Consider the following 23,111-nt stretch of genomic DNA (forward strand, 5'->3'; position numbering starts at 1 on the left):
TTGTCCTCTTTGAGCCATCATCAGCAGGCTTTTTTAGAAGAACCAGTAACCCCCAAGGAAATTCAGGAGGCCATTCGTAGCTTACCATCAAGTAAATCACCTGGGTTGGACGGCTTGCCCAACGAATTTTATAAAAAATTCGCCCCAGAATTAGCTCCCCTTTTAGCAGATTTGTTTAATCAGGTGGGGAGAGGGGGACCTCTGCCGATGTCTATGATGGAGGCATGGATAGCAGTATTACCTAAACCAGGAAAAGATAAGTGCGAATGTGGATCCTATCGACCTATATCGGTCTTAAATGCGGATGTAAAAATCCTGGCCAAGGTGCTGGCAAACCGGCTGGCCCCTATCCTCCCAGTGCTTATTCACCCAGACCAGACAGGCTTTGTCTCATACAGGAAAGCGATGGACAATATTAGGAGAGTGGTGGACATCATGTATCTAGCTAAGCGAAACCAGAAGCCGCTCTGTATTTTAAGCCTCGACGCGGAGAAAGCCTTTGACCGGGTTCACTGGCCCTTTCTGCATAAGGTACTGGAAACCATGGGGTTTGGAATGCAGTTTAGGAGGTGGATTCAGGCTTTCTATGAATCCCCAAGGGCCTGTGTCCGGGTCAATGGTGGAAATTCTGAGATGTTTACGTTATACAGAGGCACCAGACAGGGGTGCCCACTGTCACCCTTGTTGTTTGCCATGGTAATGGAACCCTTTGCAGCCCGAGTGCGCTCGGATCCTAATATCTCTGGAGTCAGAATAGCAGATAGAACCCATAAAATAGCCTTATTCGCTGACGACGTACTGATGCTGATAACACGGCCTTTAACCACCTTTCCACATCTTGAGAGCATAATAGCGGAATACTCTGCAGTATCAGGGTTTAAAGTTAACATGGCCAAATCAGAGGCCCTGAATGTGACGCTTCCTGAGGATGTGGTGGCAACTCTAAAGATCTCCACTCCATTCCGATGGGCTCATAAACAAATCAGGTATTTGGGAGTCAACCTGACTGGGGATTATATGGAGCTCTTTAATGCCAACTATAAGGGTTTGGGTAAAATTATTGCGGAGGACCTAGAGCGTTGGGGAGAATTGGGAATATCATGGTTTGGGCGAATAGCTATTCTTAAAATGAACATACTACCACGCCTACTCTATCTTTTCCAGGTGCTGCCTGTGATGATGCCCAGGCGATCTATAGCGTCCTTACAAGATAAAATGGTGCGGTTCGTCTGGGCCGGAAAGCACCCTAGGTTGGCGAGGTCTCTGTTATACAAGGAGCGGAAGAGGGGGGGGGGCTGGGGGTGCCGAATCTTGCTTGGTACTATAGAGCAGCACAAGGGAAAGCGGCACTCGAATGGCATCAGGATTATCCTGACCGTCAATGGGTGCATATAGAACAACACTCCCTGGGCGAGAAGCCGCTGAGTGCAATTATGTGGTTACCAAAGTCTTTCAGAACTCTGGAGGAGCGAGCCTGCCCCTCTATAACTACAACACTTTATTACTGGGACAGCTTATTCCCTAAGAGACAGTGCATATTGACCCGAGAAACTCCTATAGCCTTTAATCCTCTATTCTTACCAGGTACCACTAAGGGGATATTTACTAAATGGTACGAGACAGGGGTGAGAAATTGGGGTCAAATGTTTGACGGGGACTCATTGCTGTCTTTTCAGGCCTTGAAGGATAGATATCCAGGGGTAGAGGGGGGTGAATTTGCGTATCGTCAATTAGCACATTTTCTCCAGACTAAAGCGGTACGAGAAGTGATGAAACGTCAAACGCTGGAGCTGGAGGAAGTGTGCGAGAAGTTTGCTACCTCTCGAGGCCTGATCAGTCACCTATACCTCATCATAAGTAAGCAAACAATTTGTAGTGAGGAGCACAGGAATAGATGGGAAAAGGAACTGGGCAAGTGCTTGGAAGAGCCTGAATGGGAGAGAATAGAAAGAAGCGTGGTGAGAGTGTCGACACATGTACCCCTGCAGGAGAACGCAGTGAAAGTATTATACAGGTGGTACCTTACACCTGCTCGTTTACAGAGGATATTTCCGTCTTCCTCGGGTATGTGCTGGCGGAGATGTGGCCATAGGGGCACAATGGGGCACATATGGTGGGGTTGTATCAAAATTCGTGCATTTTGGAGAGCGGTCCACTATAGGATGCAGAAATGGTTGGGAGGTACAATACCATGGGCCCCTGAGGTGTTTCTGTTCTCTGCTCGGATTGCAGGCTTAACAGCATGTAAACAGATCCTGGCGAAACATGTAGTGGGAACGTCAAGGGTGGTCGTAGCCTCACACTGGCGAAGGGAGGGGGTTCCCCCAATAACAAAATGGCTTCGCAAACTGAGGTATGTAAGTGAAATGGAGAGACTGATGGCTGAACGCAAAAATCAGATGGGAAAATGGAAATTGGTTTGGAACAATGTCCCCTCTGAAGATCTATCAGTATAGCATGTTGATTATCCGAATGTACCATGACTGTTAGGGTTTAAATCTTTTTTATTGACTGAAAATCAATGCAAACCAACAAAACTTCAACATGAGCATTGTACAAATGCAAGTAAATCATTTACATTCCAGTCAATTAAGTTTTTCTTTTATCCCCAAACCTCCCTTCCCCCTCCCTAATCCTGCTACTTATATAGTTCAACATGTTATTGGTGACCATACATTATACTCCATTTATTCAACATTCCCCATTACATAGCCCACATCTTCCAATAGCATCCTCATTCCATTCTCTAATGATCCCAAAAGGAACAAAAAAAAAAAACCCTTTTCCCCTTTCTTCTTTCTCCTTTCTCTTCCCTCCTTTATCCGTTTCCCTTTTCCCTTCTCTTCTTCTTCCCTTCTTCCTTTACAGTCTATTTAACAGAAAACTTCGTGCTCTGGAGGATAATGATTGTATGTACATTTCCCAGATTCCTAAGAACACCTTTCTTCTCTTTGGGGATGATCCCACCTCCCTCCTTTCCTGCATGAGCAGGTCATATAGTCGGTTTCTCCAATGCCAATAGTCTGGCGGTTCCTCTGTCATCCAACCATTCAGAATAAGCTTCTTCCCCAGTATGCTGGCTTTGCGGATGAACTGCCGAGCCCCTTTTTGCGGGACTGCTAATGTTTCATATTGATCTAGCAAGACCCCCTTGGGGGAAAACTGAATTTTATGCTGCAACACCTTTTCCAAGTATTGAGCTATTTGTCTCCAAAAATTTTGTATTTTGTAACAATCCCATAGATAATGAAACAGCGTGCCCTTTCCCTGCCTACACTTGGAACACAATGGATCCGGGATCCCCCCCATTTGGAACACCTGAGATTTGGCCATGTATGCTCTATGTAGAATTCTATATTGACATTCTCTCAAATTTGCATTCCCTGATATTGAAGGTATTTGTGCCACCAGCTTCCGGAAGTTAATTTGCAGGTTAGGCTGTTTCAAATCTCGCGCCCACTTCTGCTGTATTTTGTCCATATCCTTACCTCCTCCCAGCTCCCACAAGGCTTTCTGCAGCCCTGAAACCGATAACCTCTCTCCAGGTACGGAACCATAGAATTCTCTGACTCTACGTCCATGTCTGCCTCCCAACTGTGCTGCGTCCAAGGAACGAACATAGTGAGCTAGCTGACCATATGCAAATGTGTGGCTGTAGTCTATACCTACTCCCAAGGCTCCCAAACCCAGTAATTGTCCCCGAGAATCCAGGACATGCTCTAACCTTGTTATGCCTAGTCCTGCCCATCTAAGAAACACTTTATTTTCTGATCCCGGTTTAAATTGGGGATTACCCTGTAACGGTAAAAGATCTGATGTCTCTGCCCCCAACCCCCAGCTCTTATTTAGATCCTTCCATATCTCTCTAATGGGTCTTAGCAACACGCTATTGCCCACCTGACTAGGTATAGCTATCCCTGGGCACTGCAGCAGGTAATATAAATGATATGGTTTAAAGTATTCCTGCTCCAGTCTCCTAGGCGTGAAATCCTGCCTGTCTAACAACCAGTCTCCCAAGTGTCTCAACAAACAAGCTTGGTTATAGCGCCTGAGATCCGGAAGGCCCAACCCCCCTTCCCTCCACGAGCCCATTAATATTTTCAAAGGAAGCTTAGGTTTGGAGTCCCTCCATACGAATTTCCTTACGTACTTGTAGATCCGATTCAAATCCTTATTCTTTAGTTTCAAAGGTAGCACCTGAAAAGTATAGAGCCACCTGGGGAACTCCACCATTCTAAACAAGTGTATCCTCCCATGTAATGTGATTGGTAAAGCTTTCCACCTCCCTAGTTGCTCCTTCATAGCGTCTACTAATCTAGTTATGTTGGTATGATATAAGGCTGTAGTGTGCATGGTGATCCGCACTCCTAGGTATCGAAGTGACTCCACTGCCCATTTCAAAGGAAATGTTCCTTTCCATATCCCTCTCACTCTTTCATTAGTTGCCAGCGCCAATGATTTCGAGTAATTGATCTTAAATCCTGAGAAATCTCCATACTCCTGGAAGAGCTCTAACAAAGCCTCTAAAGATTGCTTAGGCTGGGTAAGGTGTACTAAGATATCGTCTGCGAAAGCTGAGACTTTAAACTCTTGCGGGCCCCACTTTACCCCCGTCACCTCTGGATGGTCTCTAATTTCTCTGATCAGAGGGTCTAGAACCAAAACAAAGAGCAGAGGCGACAGAGGACATCCCTGCCTGGTGCCTCTCCTAATTGGGAACAAGTCCGACCTCTCCCCATTTATCCACATATAGGCCTGTGGGTTAGAGTACAGTGCCCCCACCGCTTCCCTAAATGCCCCTTCTATCCCCATTTTCTTCAATACCTCAAACATAAAGTTCCATACCACTCGATCAAAGGCCTTCTCTGCGTCGAAACTAACCAGCACAGAAGGCCTTTTCTGCTTCTCCACTGTCTCCAGGGAAGCTAGTAGTGCTCTGATATTACTTGCCACTGACCTGCCTGTTACAAAACCTACCTGGGGGGAGGCTACCAAGTCTGGAAGCACCTTAGCCAACCTATTAGCTAATATCTTCGCATAGATTTTTATATCACAGTTTATCAAAGATATTGGCCTATATGACCCCACTTCCCTCTCGTCCCTACCGGGTTTTAATAATACTATTACTTTCGCCTCATTTAGCCGATCAGACAAGGTTCCTGATGTTATCATTTCATTAAAGAGATTCATCAATGGGTTTGTCACCTGTTCCTGTACTAGTTTATAAAAGGCCATACTAAACCCGTCCGGCCCCGGCGCTTTATGTATTTTACTTTGCTGCAGTGCCAACATCAACTCTCCCTCCACTATGGGGTTGTTCAGTATTTCCAACTGCGTCTCTGAGACCCTAGGCAGCTCTTGGTTAGCCAAGTATACCTCACTATCCGGGATTATGTCTGACGGTTTTTCATATAATGCCTTATAATAGTTCCTAAATCTGCTTATGATCCCTTCAGTCTCCCGGATTGTCTGCCCTCTCCCATCTTTAATTTGTAGGATCCTAGTAGGCCCCTTCTGCCCCTTTACTAACCTACTCAATAAAGTTCCCGCCTTATTCCCATACTGGAAGAGCTGGTGCTGATAATACATTTGTGATTTCCTAGCCCTCTGGTGTAATAATTCGTTTAACTCCCTTTGAGATGCTAATAGTGCTCTTTTCTGCTCTTCCTTTATCGTCTCCCCAAATCGCAGCCTCCTAGTTCTTATCTCTTTTTCCAAGCGGAGGATTTCTTTGTCCCTCATTCTCTTGGCTCGGGCCCTATATGCTATTATCTCCCCTCTCATTACTGCTTTTGCTGTCTCCCAATATAAACTTGTTTGCTGCTGGTGGCTCCTATTATGCTCTTCAAACTCCTTCCACTTTCCATTTATATATTCCTTAAAATGTGGATCCCGGTATAATTCAAAGGGGAACCTCCAATTACTCCCTCCTCCCCAATTTCTAGACACCTGCAGCTGTATGTATATGAGTGAGTGATCTGATATTTCGCATGGTCCTATTTCTGCTGCTGGTGTTTGTGCAAATAGGCCCCGAGAGATCAAGAAGTAATCAATACGAGATTGTGTCAAGTGCGCCCTGGACACATGCGTATAATCTCTGTGTGTCGGGTGTAGTACCCTCCATATATCAATTAAGTCTAAAGTCGAGCACAGAAAGGGCAGGCCTCTATCACTGTTACTTGTTGTGTTAGTCCCAGAGCTACACCTATCCATCTGGGTGTTATATACCAAATTAAAATCTCCTCCAAGTATTATATTGCCCTCCTGGAAGGGGCTCAGCAGTTCTATTAGGGTTTTATAAAATTTGTGGTCTAAGACATTTGGTGCGTATACATTACAAAAAATGTACCTGTTGTTTCCGCATTCCACCTCCGCCAGCACATATCTACCCTCCTCACTTCTTTTGACCGACTTTATTTGTATCTGCAACCCTTTTCGAAACAGCATTAACACTCCCCCTTTTTTCCCCTTCGCCGGGGACCCCACCGCCTCCCCCACCCAGCCTTTCTGAAATTTACTATGTTCCACCGCTGTTAAGTGTGTTTCTTGGAGAAAGACCACATCTGCTTTATGCCGTCGCATAGCCTGCAGGACTTTGGTTCTTTTAATGGGTGATGAAATCCCCCCCACGTTCCATGAAACTAATTTAATCGATCCCATTTCACATTCTTATTGACATTTCTCTGTTCCATATCTCGTATTGGTGAGGATGCACCCCCCAGCCCTTGGGTACCTCCCCCTTCTCCGCGTCTACCCACTTCCTGTCTCCGCCCTCTCGCTGTTACCTGTGTTGTGAGAAAAGAGATTAAAACAAAAGGAAACTTTATAACCAAAACATCTAAACCCCTTGCTACCCCCCTCCCCCCTCCCTCCCGTCCCTGTCCCCTTTCCTTCATGCTGCTCCCGAAGGACCAGACTACCGTTCTCGCTAGAGAACTGGTCACGCCCCTGTCTCCCCTCATCCCCCCCCCCCCACCGTCCTCCTTGTTATTCTGCTGTTCCCCATAACTTCTATCTTTTTATCTCTCATTTACTTGTAACAGATATAACCAACATTTATTTATAACAGATAGAATCATCTTGGAACCCGGCTTCAGACTGTTAACTCTGTTTTATACTTTACCCAGCTTATAACCCTGAGCACTCAGCATATGATTCCCTAATGTCCCTGCTTGGCTCAGAGTTTTTATCCACTGTCTTTATGTAAGTCCAAGTTCCCTTTGACTCTGGGTATTCCACTATGTCCTCCACTGTCTTCTTCTTCTAGAATTTTAGCCTTTCTTGGCTAAACGTTTCTTTTCATGGACTTGTAACAGATATAGCCCTCATTCACTTATAACAGTTATAATCAACCTATTAAACAGCTTCAACTTTCAACTTCTCTTTATACTTTACCCAGCTTATGCTCCTGAGTGCTCAGCATATTATTCTCTAATGTCCCTGCTTGGCTCTTAGATTTTATCATCTGTCTTGATGTGAGTCCAAGTTCCCTGTGGCTTTGAATATTCCACTGTGTCTCCTACTGTCGTCTTCCTCTATTGTTTTCGCCTGCCTTGGCGAGCTGTTCTCTTCATGGACTCCTCTGGCCTCTTACTTGTGTCTGTTCACTCTCTGCTCCCCCGCTTCCCAGCATTTGGTTGACAAACTGTGAAGCTTCCACGTGTGAGCTGAAAACATGCCATCTGCCCTCTTGCTGTATTCTTAATTTTGCCGGGAACATCAGAGCAAATCTTGCTTTTTTTGCATATAGGCGTTTGCATACTTCAGTAAATTGTCGACGTTGGGCTGCAACTGCGGTTGAAAAATCCTGAAAGCAGAGCACGCTGTTGTTTTCATATAAAATCTTTCCTTTTAGTCTCCATTCCCTCAATATTTCTTGTTTATGTGCATAGTTAAGTATCTTACAGATTACCACTCTCGGTCTCTCCGCATTCTGTTCGGCTCTCCCCAGCCTGTGTGCTCTCTCTATTTTCAATGCCTTCTCCAGTTGTGGCTTATTTAGCACTTTTGGCAGCCATGATTCCAGAAATCCCGCCAACTCCACCTCTCGGAGCGACTCTGGCAAACCGATCAGCCTCAAGTTATTGCGCCGCGATCTGTTTTCCAGATCCTCTACTTTTGCTTCCAACTTGTCCAATCTATCTTTCAGTTCTTTTTGCTGCTTTTCAGTTTGCAGACATTGATCTTCTACATCGGACATCCTCTGCTGGAATCCCGTCAAATCGGTTCGCAGACTTTCCAGTTTATCGTCCATCTGCCCAATCTGATCTGATATTTTCTGCAGCTTCCTGTCTACCGACACCTCCAGCAATGCCGAGACCTCAGCTGCTATCTCCGCCGCCCAGGCTGAGCTCACGGACTCGCCAGTCGCGCCGGTCTCCGCCATTTTGTTTTCTCCCACGCGGCTTCGGGCTCCCTCTTTCCGAGTTGTTTTCGTGGCCATTCCGACCGCCGTACCGCTTGGTTTTCCTGCAGCTTATTGCGTGAGTATTCCGATTTCTACTGTTGCTTTTTTTGTGGGTTTTGACTCGATTTTGACGGTGCTAGGGGCTGTTGTTACCCGAGGGGACCCAGAGCTCTAACAAGCGGCGTCCTCCCCGTCGCCTAGCATCACGTGACCTCATGTACCATGACTGTTAATGGTCAGCTGTGTCCTTTTGGAGGGAGGGTGGGTAGTGGGGGGGGGGGGGGGGGATTGTTAGATCGGGGGGAAGGGAAGGGGGAATAAAATGGAATAAAAGATAAAATTTGAAGTTACGCGATGTTAATAATTGAATGATGAAACTGTTACTCACCACAGTGAAGAAACTGTTACTAGATTCTTTGTACTTACAATAGAGTAGCACTTAATTGATGTTTGTGCAATGTAAGTTATGTTATGTTATGTTTCATTGAACAATAAAGACTTCTTTCAAATAAAAAAAAGGATTCAAAGGTCCACATGCCCATGACTAGGGAGTGCGCATTTTTTTTGGTGTGCTCATAAGTACATAAGTAATGCCATACTGGGAAAAGACCAAGAGTCCATCGAGCCCAGCATCTTATCCACGACAGCGGCCAATTCAGGCCAAGGGCACCTGGCAAGCTTCCCAAACGTACAAACATTCTATACATGTTATTCCTGGGATTTTGGATTTTTCCAAGTCCGTTTAGTAGCGGTTTATGGACTTGTCCTTTAGGAAACCGTCCAACCCCCTTTTTAAACTCTGCTAAGCTAACCGCCTTCACCACATTTTCCGGCAATGAATTCCAGAGTTTAATTACACGTTGGGTGAAGAAAAAGTTTCTCCGATTTATTTTAAATTTACTACACTGTAGTTTCATCGCATGCCCCGTAGTCCTAGTATTTTTGGAAAGTGTGAACAGATGCTGCACATCCACCTGTTCCACTCCACTCATTATTTTATATACCTCTATCATGTCTCCACTCAGCCGTCTCTTCTCCAAGCTGAATAGCCCTAGCCTCCTTAGTCTTTCTTCATTGGGAAGTCGTCCCATCCCAGCTATCATTTTAGTCGCCCTTCGCTGCACATTTTCCAATTCTACTATATCTTTCTTGAGATGCGGAATCGACACCCTCTGGAGTTGCGAGGAGAGGAGTCTTTTGAACAGTTTAAAGTGAACAACTTTTTTTTTTTTCCAAGAAGCATTTGGTGTTGGCAGCTGACTAATGGGGGCATGTCTGGGAAACCTGCAGGAGTGAATAAGTGTGACTTGCTTATGTATTTGAGTGTTTGCTTGTGTATCTTACCTTTCCATCATGATTGGCATTCTTGGTACGATTATTATTTTCTTTTGTAAACCACTCTGGTTTGTATTAGAGTGGTATATCAATATTTTAAACTATTAAACTATTTAAAGAGATCAGCTGTAGCTTTTCTCCAAGTCTAATAATTCATGGAGTTTCCTCCAGGAACCTAACATGAGGCTTAAAAAACCTTGGACATAAATTGACCACATTCTCCAAGAACAGATTCCACAGCTGTCTTAGTCATTTCACGAGGTCTGAACAGCTCAGCAGTGGCACAAACCACAAATGGAGAATTTTGCTCAGACTACGACATTCCCTCCGTCTGCACTGTAGTGCTAATTTCAAAAGGAAAAAAAGCAAGAGCTACAAATCCCAAAGCATGCTGGAACAGAAAAACATAAAAAGACGGAAACCCCCAAAACTAAGTCAAAGTCTACAAAAACTGTGAAAAACACACCTGTAAATCTGGACTTCAAATCTAGTAATCCAGGAGGGCCTCTTTCAGATGAAAACGAGCTATGCAATGAAGGAGCATGAGTGAAGGTGAAAGGGGACAGGCTCAGGAGTAATCTAAGGAAATACTTTATGGGAAGGGTGGTGGGTGCACGGAACCACATTCCACAGAAAGGTGGAGCAGAAGAGGACAGCACCTGTATTCAGAAAGCATGGGACAAGCACAGAAAATCTTTAACAGGCAGATGATCAAAAGCCCCATGCTGTTCCAAACAGCATTCTAAAATAGCGCTGGGGCACTATTAGACCTATGATCAGAGATAATGCATGCAAATTTAAGCAGCAGAATTATCTCTGATCATGGGTTAGAAGTGCGGGAGAATTGTGCCTGAGCATGCGCTCAGCACAATCCTCCCGCACTTGTTTGATAGGTCTGGGCTGTCAAAAGCCCAAATCTGTCAAACACAGGGGCTGGAGGTCCAGCAGACCTCCAGTCCCCCCGACGATCCCCTCCCGCCCCCCCCAGGTTCAGGAAGGCCTGGAGATCCGGTGGGTCTCCAGCCCCCCAAACCCCTCGGCAAATGGTCTCTGGTGGTCCAGTGGGTGCCAACCAAGCCCCCCCCCCCCAGCAACAGGGGGGCTGGACGTTCGCCCCAGCTGGACCGCCGGTCCCCCCTCCCCAACCCCCAGCATTGGCAAGGGTCCCTGTGTGATGGTGTTACTCCATCCGCCACCCGCTCTCCCCCCTGCCTTGGTTGGAGGAGGGATGCAGCCTGCCTCCCTTCGACTCCGCAAATGGCGGCGTCCAGCCCTGCCCAGTGCATCCTGGGATGCGCTGGGCAGGGCAACACACCATATAAGGGCAGTTAAGGACGTCCCATTGCCCATTTTTGACATCCTTAACTGCCCATTGCAGAAAAGTCCAAAATTTGGATGTCCTCAACTGCCCCGTCATAGAAACGTCCACATTTTGGACGCCCTCAACTGCCCTCGCTGGCAGGTTTGCTGTAGGGGGGAATGGGCGCCTGCCAGCATGCAAATGCATGCTGGACAGGGCTCACCATTCCTCCCCAATGATCTGCAGACCCTAACGCCAGCTCAGAGCTGGCGTAGGGTTTGTCACGGCCAGCAACCCAATCTTTGGCGCACTGGACGCTGATCATTGGGGATGAATGCGTTAAGCGCTGATTAGCATGCATTTGCAAGCTACTTGTGCTAAGAGCCCTGTTTAGCATACATTTGCATGCTACTTGCGCTAAGAGCCCTCGAGCGTGTTTCACGCGCTCGAGGGCTCTATCATGGGGCGGTAGCAAACGCCAGCGCTAGTATGGTGCTAACAGCCTCTAGCGCCAGCGTTTGCTTTTGATCATCTGCCTGTGAGAGGAAGGGATAATACAGATTAGTAATTGGTACAGATGGGCAAACTGAATAGGACATATGGTCTTTATCTGCCATCATTTTCTGTTTCAATGTATCACAATACATTTGGCAAATTTTACGTGAATGCACAGTTAGTTAATTGCATATATTAGCTTAGCTTTGACACTGCCATACCACTGACTGAAAATGAGAGGTACATTTTTTAAAAAGCAGACAGACAGTTCAGTTTATTTTCAGCATGATGCAAAGTAGAGAGTTGCACAGGGACAGAAATTTCACCCGTCCCCACTGGAATCTCCTCCATTCCTTCCAGTCCCTTCAAGTAGTCTCCAACACCCCAGCCCGTCCCCTGTACAAAAATAACCAACTTGTGGTAAAATAACTCAACAGTAGCCTATGTTGATAACTTCCCCTCTCAGTGCTCATGGGGATTTCAGTGCCATCAACTACAACCATTAATGTTTTTTTTTTTTTTAGTGCTATTATAATTGCCATGGCACAAGGAAAGGATAGTTAGGCTGACCTAGAAACACACTTCCACAGGAACCTCACAGGACCTGCATTCATCCCCACTGGAGACCCGAGGACCTGAAGGGGATCACAGCGGGAACTGCGGTATTCCCACTAACCCCATTCCCATGCAGCTCTCTACTGCAATGTCTAAAACCGAGGAGGATCTCGGTGTGAAGTGACAGGAGACATCCTGACTCACTCCTTGATCAAAGTGAAGTGAAGGCAAAAATCAAACGCCCCTAAATCCCATCCACAGGTACTAAATTACTGACCCAGTCTATGCAACAGACTGGCAGCTACTTCAGCTGCCAACCGGTTTTTGGAATATAGGTAGAAATAAAACTTTGGGGTCCTTGGGGTAAAGGAGGCAACTGAATGGCAGAGCCGGGGGGGGAGGCGGGCCAGATTTCTACAGTCTGTGCCCTGAAAATGGCAGATACAAATCAAAGTCGGGTATACACATAAAGTAGCACATATGAGTTTATCTTGTTGGGCAGACTGGATGGACTGTACAGGTCTTTCTCTGCTGTCATCTATTATGTTACTGTGTTGGAAGCATCACTTCCAGCTCCAAACTCCATTTGCAAAAAATTAGACAAAGAAGGAAACAGAAAAAAAAAGAATCCATGCAAGCAAGTGCTAACTGAAGAGGGCAGAATATGCTTAATTATCTGTATTCTTTACTCAAGGCTCAACAACTGTAGTCAATATCTGCACCAGATACACAGGATCCTCTCCAGCTGAAGGCTCCTAGCTCCTCCGATTCTATCTTCAGGATACAGGCATACCCCGAAAGAATGCCCTTGCCCTAATGTTTCATAGCTTCTCTGTTTCCTATGTGAGACCTGTCATAGAACAAAAGGTTATTTTCAGGCACCAATTTTATAAAGTACTAGCAAAAACGGCAGAAATTATTGCCAACATAGGCATGATTTCCAAGTACATGCATTGATTTTTTTTAAAAATGCCATTCTACATGTGCACATGCGCTCTATAACCCTGTACACACTTATTGGCAAAGCAGATACCATCATTGTCAAAGTGCATACTTTTACACCATTCACAATTTTAAATGCTTAAGAGGCCACAACACACGAAAGTGACCTCCAAATGTGTCTTCTAAATTAACCTTCCACCATTCTCCTTTTGTAAAGGAGTGAATTTTACTCCTACTCAGGGCATGTTAGACGTAATCAGAGTCTCTTAAATCTACTGCTAGTGTTCGTCTTAAAAGCCTCCTTCTGGAGTTCATATAGTGAAATACCCTGTTTCCCCGAAAGTAAGACATCCCCTGAAAATAAGACCTAGTAGAGGTTTTCCTGAATTGGTAGATATAAGGCCTCCCCTGAAAGTAAAACCTAGCAAATTTTTGTTTGAAAGCAGGGCCGCCGAGAGCCGGACAAGGCCGCCCCTGGGCCGCCCCCCCCCCCCCACCCGAGGTCGCCAGGGCCCCCCCTCCACCCACCCTCCATCGCTCCCGGAACTAACCTTAAACGCCTCCTTTCACCTTCGCAGCAAGCAGCAGCAGTGCAGATCTCTCCTTCCTTCCGTGCCCCGCCCTCGCGGACGTTACGTCAGGTGAGGGCGGGACATGGAAGGAAGGAGTGGCTTGCCCTGCTGCTGCTTGCTGCGAAGGTGAAAGGAGGCGTTTAAGGTTAGTTCCGGGAGCGACAGAGGGCGGGCAGGCCAACCCAAATGTTTCCCTGAAAAATAAGACAGCCCCTGAAAATAAGACCTAGCGCATTTTTGGGGGCAAAAATTAATATAAGACAGTGTCTTATTTTCAGGGAAACACGGTATGTACAAGCAACATACATTTGAATGTTGTCTTTCAACAGTGATGCCTAACGCATGTAGGAGTATTTCTGCAGCAATATGCTCAAACACAGGGGCCGATGCACAAAGCTTTACCATGCTAGTAACGTCTGATTTAGACTAGTTCTAGACAGTTTAGAGTTCACATTATTCAGTGAGTAATGCTCAAAGGGGTTCTGTGTCGATCTTACCGTCTGCAGTAACAAGTCAACGATAATCGTATGCAAACGTATTACAACGAGCTGATTAGTTTTAAAATGAGCAGAGCGACACACGGCCATTTCTGAGCAATGAACAAAAAGGCACACCCACCTTTAACATGCAAAATTCTCCAGATGGTCTAGAGCCGTAATAGCATTACGGTGATTTCTCAGCAGAGTTGTCTGTTGGCATAGCAGAGATGGAAAATGTGGACCGCGTGAGTAAAACATAATGGCGCCACAAACAACCCCCTCCTGCCATTCCAGGACCACCATTCCACCACTATGTTGTTTAAAGAACCCCCTCCCACTCCACCCCTCTCTGCCCCCCCCCCTTCGTAAGAGCCGTCTGTGCCAAGCTGCAGCCCGCAGGACTCCTCCTTTATACACCCTCTGGTGGATAACGTGACAGCCGCCAGCCACTGCAAAGGTTGAGGGCATTAGAGCACTGTAACTCTGCTGTGTGTGCAGCAGCACACGGTTTGCTGCCATCGCACAGTGGGAAAGTACCATTAAATCGCCATGTGTTCCGCCTGAAATAATTGTTCCCTTGCTGAGCTCAGACCTTGCTCAGGTCACAAAGATTTCGAGTTTGATCTTCCCTGCTTTCTCCCACTGCCTCTGCATCACCGGAGCGACAAATCGTGGTTGTGGGTGTTCAGTGACGGTGAGTGCTGACGCTGCCTTCTCCAGAAGCATTGAAAGGGAACAGTGAGTGCTTGCCCCGCTCTGCGAGGAAGATACATCCGTCTGTCACCTTAGCGCACCACGGCAAAATCAAGAACGGGGGAAAGGAGAAGAGAAAGGGACATGGAGAGGGGGATGGGAAGAAGTGGCAGGGGGGTCCTGGAACTCAGATGGGAAGAAGTGGGAGGGGTTTCTGGAACTCAAACAGGGGGGGAAGGGGAGGGGGATATCTTCATTCAAGAAAGCATGAGACAAAGAGAGAGGATCTCTAAGGTAGAGGAAGGGATAGTAGAGGTTAGTATTGGGTATGGTTTCACGGTTTTTATGTTTAAACTGTTTTATTAACGATTATCACAATACAAAGTAGTGTAGAATATGCATATAGCATTGCTTGATATACAAAACAGCATTCTTGCAACATATTCAACTTCGCCAAACACTTTTCGTCCCCATTTTTCTCCCCCCTCCCCCTCTTAACGATTCCTTGGCCCATGTTAACATTAGGTTTTAAATGACTCCTGTTCCTAATATCATACACTTGACTACTTCATTAGGTAAGATAGTGCTTATCACAATGGTTTCACGGTTTTATTCAGGATCAAAATGACCACACAACAAACAGCTGAAAGTCTAAACCAAGTTATCAATCTAGTACATAAGCAAAAAAAAAAAAGAAAATAGTGAGCAAGGCACCATACAGTATAGAACTGAAAAACTGATTATCACATTACCACCTAACCCCTTTTCTTTAGAAACTACAACTGCGATGGCCTGTTGTTTGGACTCTTATGACCCCAGGCCATCTATTGAAACTATTATCTATCATTAAAAGAGTACATGGTACCTGAATATTGGAAAGTGGCTAACATAAGATCTATTTTTAGAGAGGGTTGCAGGGTATGCCTGACATAAGTGCTAACGGGTAGAGACTAATAAAAAGAATAAAATTACAGAACACAGAAACATGATTTAATGGAATAGAGTTAAGATGGATTTAACCAAAAAAAGTTTTGCTTCAATCTGCTCCAAAAGGTGTGGACCTTCTCTGCAGCGCATTCAGACACTATACAAGTATCCCTTGGCTATGGTCAAGCTTAATGGCTCATGCACTGCTGCTTTTGAGTTGTGGAGGGGCACTCGTCAGGGGTGTGCATTCTCCCCATTATTGTTTACTTTATCAACTGAACCTTTGGCAGTTATGATTCGCACATCTTCAGCTATAACTGAAATCCAAATGGAAGGACTGACCCATAAACTTATGGCAGTTTGCAGATGATATACTTCTTATGTTAACCAACCCCCAAACCTCCCTAAGAGCAATGACCAATATTTTAGACACTTATGGCCAGGTCTCGGGATTTCAGACAAATTTGCAGAAATCAGAAGTACTGAATCCGGCTATGCCCCCTGGAGACACCCTTCCTTTTCAATGGACATCCAAAATCTATTCAGTATCTAGGTGTGCAATTGACCAATACAGTAGCAGGGACTTATGAGGCAAATTTTCCTCATAAACTGAAAGAGTTGTTCACAGATCTTGATAGGTGGGACAGTCTACAGATATCCTGGTTGGGGCAAATTTCGGCTCTTAAGACGACAATCCTCCTGAAGCTGCTTGTACCTATGTCAAGCTATTCCATTACAAGTCCCCCACTCACTCATATTTTGAAGCTCTCAGGCACAAAGCCTTCACTTATATTTGGAAATGCAAGCCCCCTAGAATGGGATGTCGGATTTTGTATCAGTTGAAAGCAGATGGGGGTATGGGGTGCCTAACTTTGAACTGCATTATCAGACGGTTCTATTGCAGATTGTGGTCCATTGGCAGAAGGATATTGATAATCCATGGACCAGAATGGACGCAAAGGCCTGTGGTCTAGTCCATTATGGGTATTGCCCTGGCTTCCCGTTTCACACTTGAGATATTGGCCACCACAAACCATATCTTAAAGCGCTCCTTTATCCTTATGGGTGACCATACATAAAACAAATTTTTGCACAGAGACAATATCATTTAACCACCCCATACGATATGTTGGTAAATTCGCCCTAGGTCTCCTTGATAAAACATATACACAATGGGGCAACCAAGGCCTACGAACACTGGGGCAGATATGGGTGGAGGGTGAACTCCTGTCATTCTCTGAACTTCAGGAGGAATTTGGGTTGCACACAGGGGACCGTTTTTACTATTTACAGCTCAGAGACTTTATAATGCAAAGAGCAAAAGAGGAGTTAGCTTTGGCTGACGCCTCTTTGGAGCTGGATATGATTTCAGGCACAGGTAGGGGGGATATAACGAGACCGTATCAAGCATTATTAAAAGATGAGGCCCCTGTCCAGAGATATATTGCAAAATGGGAAGATAGTCTGTCACAGACTTACACACCACTCTAGTGGACTAAAATTTCCAAAAATCTATTCAAGATATCAATAGCTACATAACTGGTAGAAAATGGGTACAAGATGTTTTATCCATGGTGCTTATACCCCTATAAAAAGTGGTTTGAATATATAACACAGGGTCTCAGTGCTGGCATAAACGCTGGGAACGAGGGACTTTTTTCATATATGGTGGTCATGTCCAGTGGTGCCAACCTTCTGACAGGCACTGGTCCAGGAATTTAATAATATTTTCTTACCCATCATCTGCCCCACTCAAGCAGACTGCTGCTTACTGAATTATAGAACCCCAGGGATCCCCAAAGACATACTTTTTTTTGTTTGTTACATTTGTACCCCACGCTTTCCCACTCATGGCAGGCTCAATGTGGCAGGCAATGGAGGGTTAAGTGACTTGCCCAGAGTCACAAGGAGCTGCCTGTGCCGGGAATCGAACTCAGTTCCCCAGGACCAAAGTCCACCACCCTAACCACTAGGCCACTCCTCCACTTTCTTTGCTGATGTATATTTTCACTGCAGCCAGAACAATTCTGGCTCAACTGTAGAAACAATCAGTGGTACCACCTTTAGAGAAAGCTTTTCAGAAAGTAGAATATTATTGTTTGATGTCCCAAATGACTGCACAGAAACATGGGCAATTAATTCCACATTGTAAAGTGTGGGACATTGGAAGATGTCTCCATGTCCTCTAAGGTCACTATTAGTAATGTCTCTGTAGCATACTGCCTACTCCATCGATGGTGGTTTTCCTAAGTTTATTACAATGTGGAATGAATGTACTAAAGCTTTTTGATATTAATCACTTGTTTATTACTGTTTAGATATTGCATTTTCATTGCAAAAATAAAACTTAAAAAAATGTTCTGCCAGTTTCATAACTTGGACAAGTACAAAGCAATGTGCACTAGAAAGAATAATCCAAATCACAGCTACCTGATGCTAGGTTCCACATATTTTTGGGGATTTTGCTCACACCTTTTTCAGTAGTAGCTCAAGGTGAGTTACATTCAGGTACATTGAGAATTTCCCTGTCCTAGGAGGACTCACAATCTAAGTTTGTACCTGAGACAATAGAGGGTTAAGTGACTTGCCCAAGATCACAAGGAGCAGCAGTGGGATTTGAACCCGCCACCTCTGGATGTCAAGACCAGTAATCTAACCACTACTATCCAGGAAAAGAAGAAGCTGGCATGGATTGATAAAAGAGGCCCTAAATATCTAAAAAGATAAATAAATATAAAAACAAACTTAAATATAAAAAGATCATCTATAAGTGATCTGCACCAAAATCTGGAACTCCATACCGAAAAACATAAAATCCATAAATAACTACCTACAATCCAGAAAACAACTGAAAACACATCTCTTCAAATCACTCCTATGAGAAGGCAACACTTAGTCCAACAGCAAACAGACCACCATATGAACTACTCTTAATGGACTATTCTGATCAAACTTTCTGATTACACCACACTGCCTCTGATATGTAACCTGTTTACATTAATGCCATTGTAAGCCAGATTGAAACTACCAATAGGTGGGAAAATGTGGGATATAAATGCAATAAATAAATAAATATGACGACATAAAATGTAACTATAAATAAAATATCAACATTAATAAAACTGAATGTACAACTAAATGGAGGGCAAAAACAATTACATAAGGTGCCTTCAAGGAAAGGGATTCAGCTGAATAAAATTTAAATAAATGCTCCTTTCCTTAAAGGCCCCTTGTGCTTTTGTTTTTGTGCTACTTTGGCTTCCCTTTCTGGTTTTCTTTTTTTTTTTTTTCAACTAAATGGAGGAACAGAATGATGGTAAAACTAAAATTATAATTCATAATTATTAAATTATAGAGGAAAAATGTGACAGAACAGTGTGTTTTAATCCTGTAAACTGCCTAAATTAATTCTGAAGTGCACTTTTCTAGTTCGGCCAGCAGGTGGTGCATTTTTTTACGTTAAAGCAGTTATAGAAAAGTGAATGCCCTCTTTTAGTTTCACTCAGTGAAGAAGTGAATCTACAGTACTGTACAGTATACTTTTAAAATTTGTTGACTGGGCTCTGATTGGCCCAGGAGCTCATTTCTTTTGAGCTGTGCTATTTTCCACCCCCCCCCCCCCCCCCCCCGTTTCAGCCCGGGAGAAGAGAAAGCTCTATGCTGAAGCCCTGTAAAAAAAGGAGTTATATGTTATAACCGGTGAGTAGCTATATGTCCTGATCACCCCAGGTACTTTCTAATAAGTAAACAAATGTGATAACTGGTGAGTAGTATATGTCATGATCTCCCCAGGCGCTTTCTAGGAAGTAAATACATGTTTAGTTAGTGTTGTAATTGATCCATATTTCAGTTACCTGTTATTGTTTGCTGATTGCACATTTTTTGTTCATTGTTCAATATATTTTTAAGACAATAAACAATTGTTTATTGCCTCTGCCTGTCTGGACTGATAAAGAATCCCAGTGGTTTGTGTGTTGGGTCTATGAGTGCTTTCTGGGAGCTGTATGACCACGGAGTGTGGCCCCAGTAACCTAGAAATCACTGGGGTTAAGTTGAGAGCGGGAGACTCGCTCAGAGGTGGTTGTGACCAAGTCAGTGAGAAGAGGGCACTAGTGTACAGCACAAGCAGCAGATGCAAGTGGACCTGAGCTGTGCTGGGGACAGACCCTCTAAGTGGCCGCTGGGTAACCCCAGGCGGGTGGCTAGGTGTTTCCTGACAAAAAATAACAAATCAAAGACGTAACTCTCATATCAAATAAGTAGAGAGAATCAAATTAAGGCAAAAGACATCATAAGAACTTTAACTTACAACCTTTTAGAAAGACTATAGAAATAGCTCAGCAAAAATAAATCTATGGGATATGATCCCATGGTCAGGCACCCGTGTTAGTGATCTTAATAAATTAATATTGCTGCTAACATAATTTGGATAACTTAAGAGACCAACTTTTATAATACAGCACAAAATTGAAGATAAAATGAAACAGACTAGCAAACTACGGATTGTGAATTTATGTCTTTTGGCACATTAGCCCCCAGATTCTAAATGTGGAGGAATAGCCTAGTGGTTCGAGCAGCAGTCTTGATATCCAGAGGTGGCCAGTTCAAATTACTGCTGCTCCTTGTGATCTTGGGCAAGTCACTTAGTCCTCGTACAAAATTAGATTGTGAGCCCTCCAGGGACAGAGAAATGCCCACTGTACCTGAATGTAACTCACCTTGAGCTACTATTGAAAAAGGTGTGAGCAAAATATATAATAGTAATATGGACAATACGTTGAAATCTTAGGTTCAACGTACAGTGGCAGCCAAAAAAGCAAATAATGTTAGGAATTGGGAAAGGAAAAGAGGATAAAACAAAGAATAGTATAATGCCTCTGTACTGCTCCATGTTGTGACTATATCTTGAGTACTGTGTGCAATTCTGGTCACATCTCAAAAAAGATGTGGTACAATTACAAAAAGGTACAAAGAATGGTGACCAAAACAATTAAGGGGACAGAATAACATATGAGGAAAGAGTTAAAAAAATAAAATAACAAATTAGGGCTCTTCATTTTAGCGAAGACAGCCAAGGGAAGATTATGACAGAAGTCTATAAAACGAGTGGAGGTCAAAAGAGCAAATCAATTATTTACTTTTCAAAATCTACAAAGACTAGGGGACGCATCATGAAGTTACATAGGGGCTCATTTTCAAAGCACTTAGACTTACAAAGTTCCATAGGATGCCATGTAACTTTTTAAGTCTAAGTGCTTTGAAAATATGCCTCATAGTCATACATTTAAAACAAATAGGAAAAAATAATTAAAATCTGGAACTCATTGCCAGAGGGTGTGACATAAAACAGTTAGCATAAATAGGCTCAGAAAATGTTTGGACAAATTCCTGGAGATAAAGTACATAAACCATTAAGGTAGACCTGGGGAAAACCACTGCTGATCCCTGGGGGTAAGTAGCATGGAATTTTGTTATTTTGGGGAATTCTGTCAGGTATGGGTGTGACCTGGATTGAGTACTGTCAAACAGGGTGCTGAGCTAGATGGACATTTGGTCTGACCCGGTATGGCAATTCATATGCTCTTTATGGCACCACAGGAGAGGAAGGAGATCTGAATGAGGCTACAGGTCTAGGTAGGGCCAGCTTTAACATTGAGCAACTGTAATTCCGACATGGCCCCACTTCGGTCTTGTTTTTCATTCCTTGACATGCAAATGAGGCCCCTCAATGAGTCTCTTTACATGGCCACACACTCCCACAGGCTGCCTCCACTACCAAAGGAGAAGGAAATAATAATGGGGGAAGGGAGCGGGGACAAAAGCAGCTTCCATGAGGGAAAAAGGAACAGAGAGAAAGGGAGAAAGAAAAAAAAAACAGAAGGGGCATAAAGAAAATATATTAAAGTACTCACTGCTGAAAGAAAAATAAAGGGAAAGAGAGACTCCTGTGACAGAAATAACAAAAGGAATACAAGGAAAGACAGTAAGCCTGATAAAGACAGAGAATAACTTGGGTTCATACTATTCAAGACTATTCCATGCCTGGACCTAAGAGCAATTTTAAATTGAGGTCAGAATTAAATGGATGAGAAATGTAGTTTAGCCACAATGGGCACTGATAAGATCTCTACAATGAGATTCAGAGACCATCTGTATCATTGTTTTGACCAGGCTATAATCTATGCAACCCTTTTGCTGAGAGATCCACCCAGTTACCGTTATCAACGTGTGAAAACACAAGAGGATGCAACATTTTTAATTTAGTCAACTTGAAAAACGATTTTCAACTGCCAAGCTATAGTCAATTTAAGCATGGAAATATGGTCGCCCATTATGAGATGGAAGGCCCAAAGTATAGGGTTTATTGTCATAGGAAGTATATAATATCTCCTATCAACTAAGTCCTGGGGTAAACTTTGAAGACTACAGAGTCTCCCATTTTTTTGTGGCTTGAACTTCTGGGACTATCTCAATTTTTTGAGGGCTCAGGAATAGGCTGACTTTAAAGAAAAAAACGATAGATTAAAAAAAAACCAAAGCATCGTCTTCATCTCCATGATCCAGTGCAATTTCTTGGTTCTTTTTATATACTTTTGGACAGTGACCAACAGAGCGAGGAGTCGCTGTCCAAACAGCAACGTGTACCTAGCAGTTTCCAAATCTGGAACTACAATGGGCCCCGAGACCCCTTCAGTTAATGCAGCAGACGAGCAACACCGGAGGGTCCCGGGGGGGGGGGGGGGGAGGGGAGAATTAGCTGACAATGCATTTCGCTTTCCAGAGAAGGAGTGATGCGCTTATGTTCTCTGCACAGGGATAGTTGCAAGACTGGCTACTCACCTTCACGCGCACTCGCACCACCTCCCTCTCCTCTTCCTCCGCCGCCGGGGTCCCCGCCGCCGACATCCTGCAGCAGCTGCCGCCGCTCTCCGCCTCAACACCGCTGCCCGCCTCCTCCTCCTCGCGCGTTGTCTCTCTCGTTCCGAGTGGTGGAAAGTACAGCTTGCAATTGGCTGGTGGGATGCTGCCAGCTCGCGGCCGGTGAGAAGTACGTTCTGTTTTATTCTTTTTTTTTTTTTTGCCTCCCAAGTCCCAATCCAGCCGCCGCTCAATAAGTCTGCTTTACCGTTCACTTCCTCCCGGCTTGCGGCCGGCCCAGCTCCACCTTCGTTCTCGAATCCCTCACATCCGGGAGTGACGTCATAGCATGACTTCATCCTTTCTTTCTTTCTCCTACCACCGCCCTCGCCCCACCCACGCACCCACCCAAGGGTCTTCCGCGTGTATCCAATCAGGAGGAAGCGGGTGGGCGGGATGAATACAAATCCAGTCGATGTGTACCGGCGGCCACGTGGTTCTTCTTGTGTGATGTGAATTCTAGCCGCTAGTTAGGGAGCAGTAGCTTT

The 23,111-nt window shown here is 44.6% G+C and overlaps 1 protein-coding gene across 1 annotated transcript in view; it reads right to left on the reverse strand.

Moving 5' to 3' along the window:
• Positions 1 to 22,872, reverse strand: part of TBC1D25 (TBC1 domain family member 25) — a 55,235-nt gene extending 32,363 nt beyond the window's left edge. Inside the window, exon 1 of the mRNA XM_030193958.1 lies at positions 22,546 to 22,872. Within this exon, the coding sequence (XP_030049818.1) occupies positions 22,546 to 22,611 (66 nt within the window). The 5' untranslated portion in view covers positions 22,612 to 22,872. The remainder of the gene's footprint in view (positions 1 to 22,545) is intronic.
• Between the last annotated feature and the right edge of the window lie 239 nt (positions 22,873 to 23,111).

This window comes from Microcaecilia unicolor, chromosome 2, assembly GCF_901765095.1.
Source record: "Microcaecilia unicolor chromosome 2, aMicUni1.1, whole genome shotgun sequence".
Taxonomy (NCBI): Eukaryota; Metazoa; Chordata; class Amphibia; order Gymnophiona; family Siphonopidae; genus Microcaecilia; species Microcaecilia unicolor.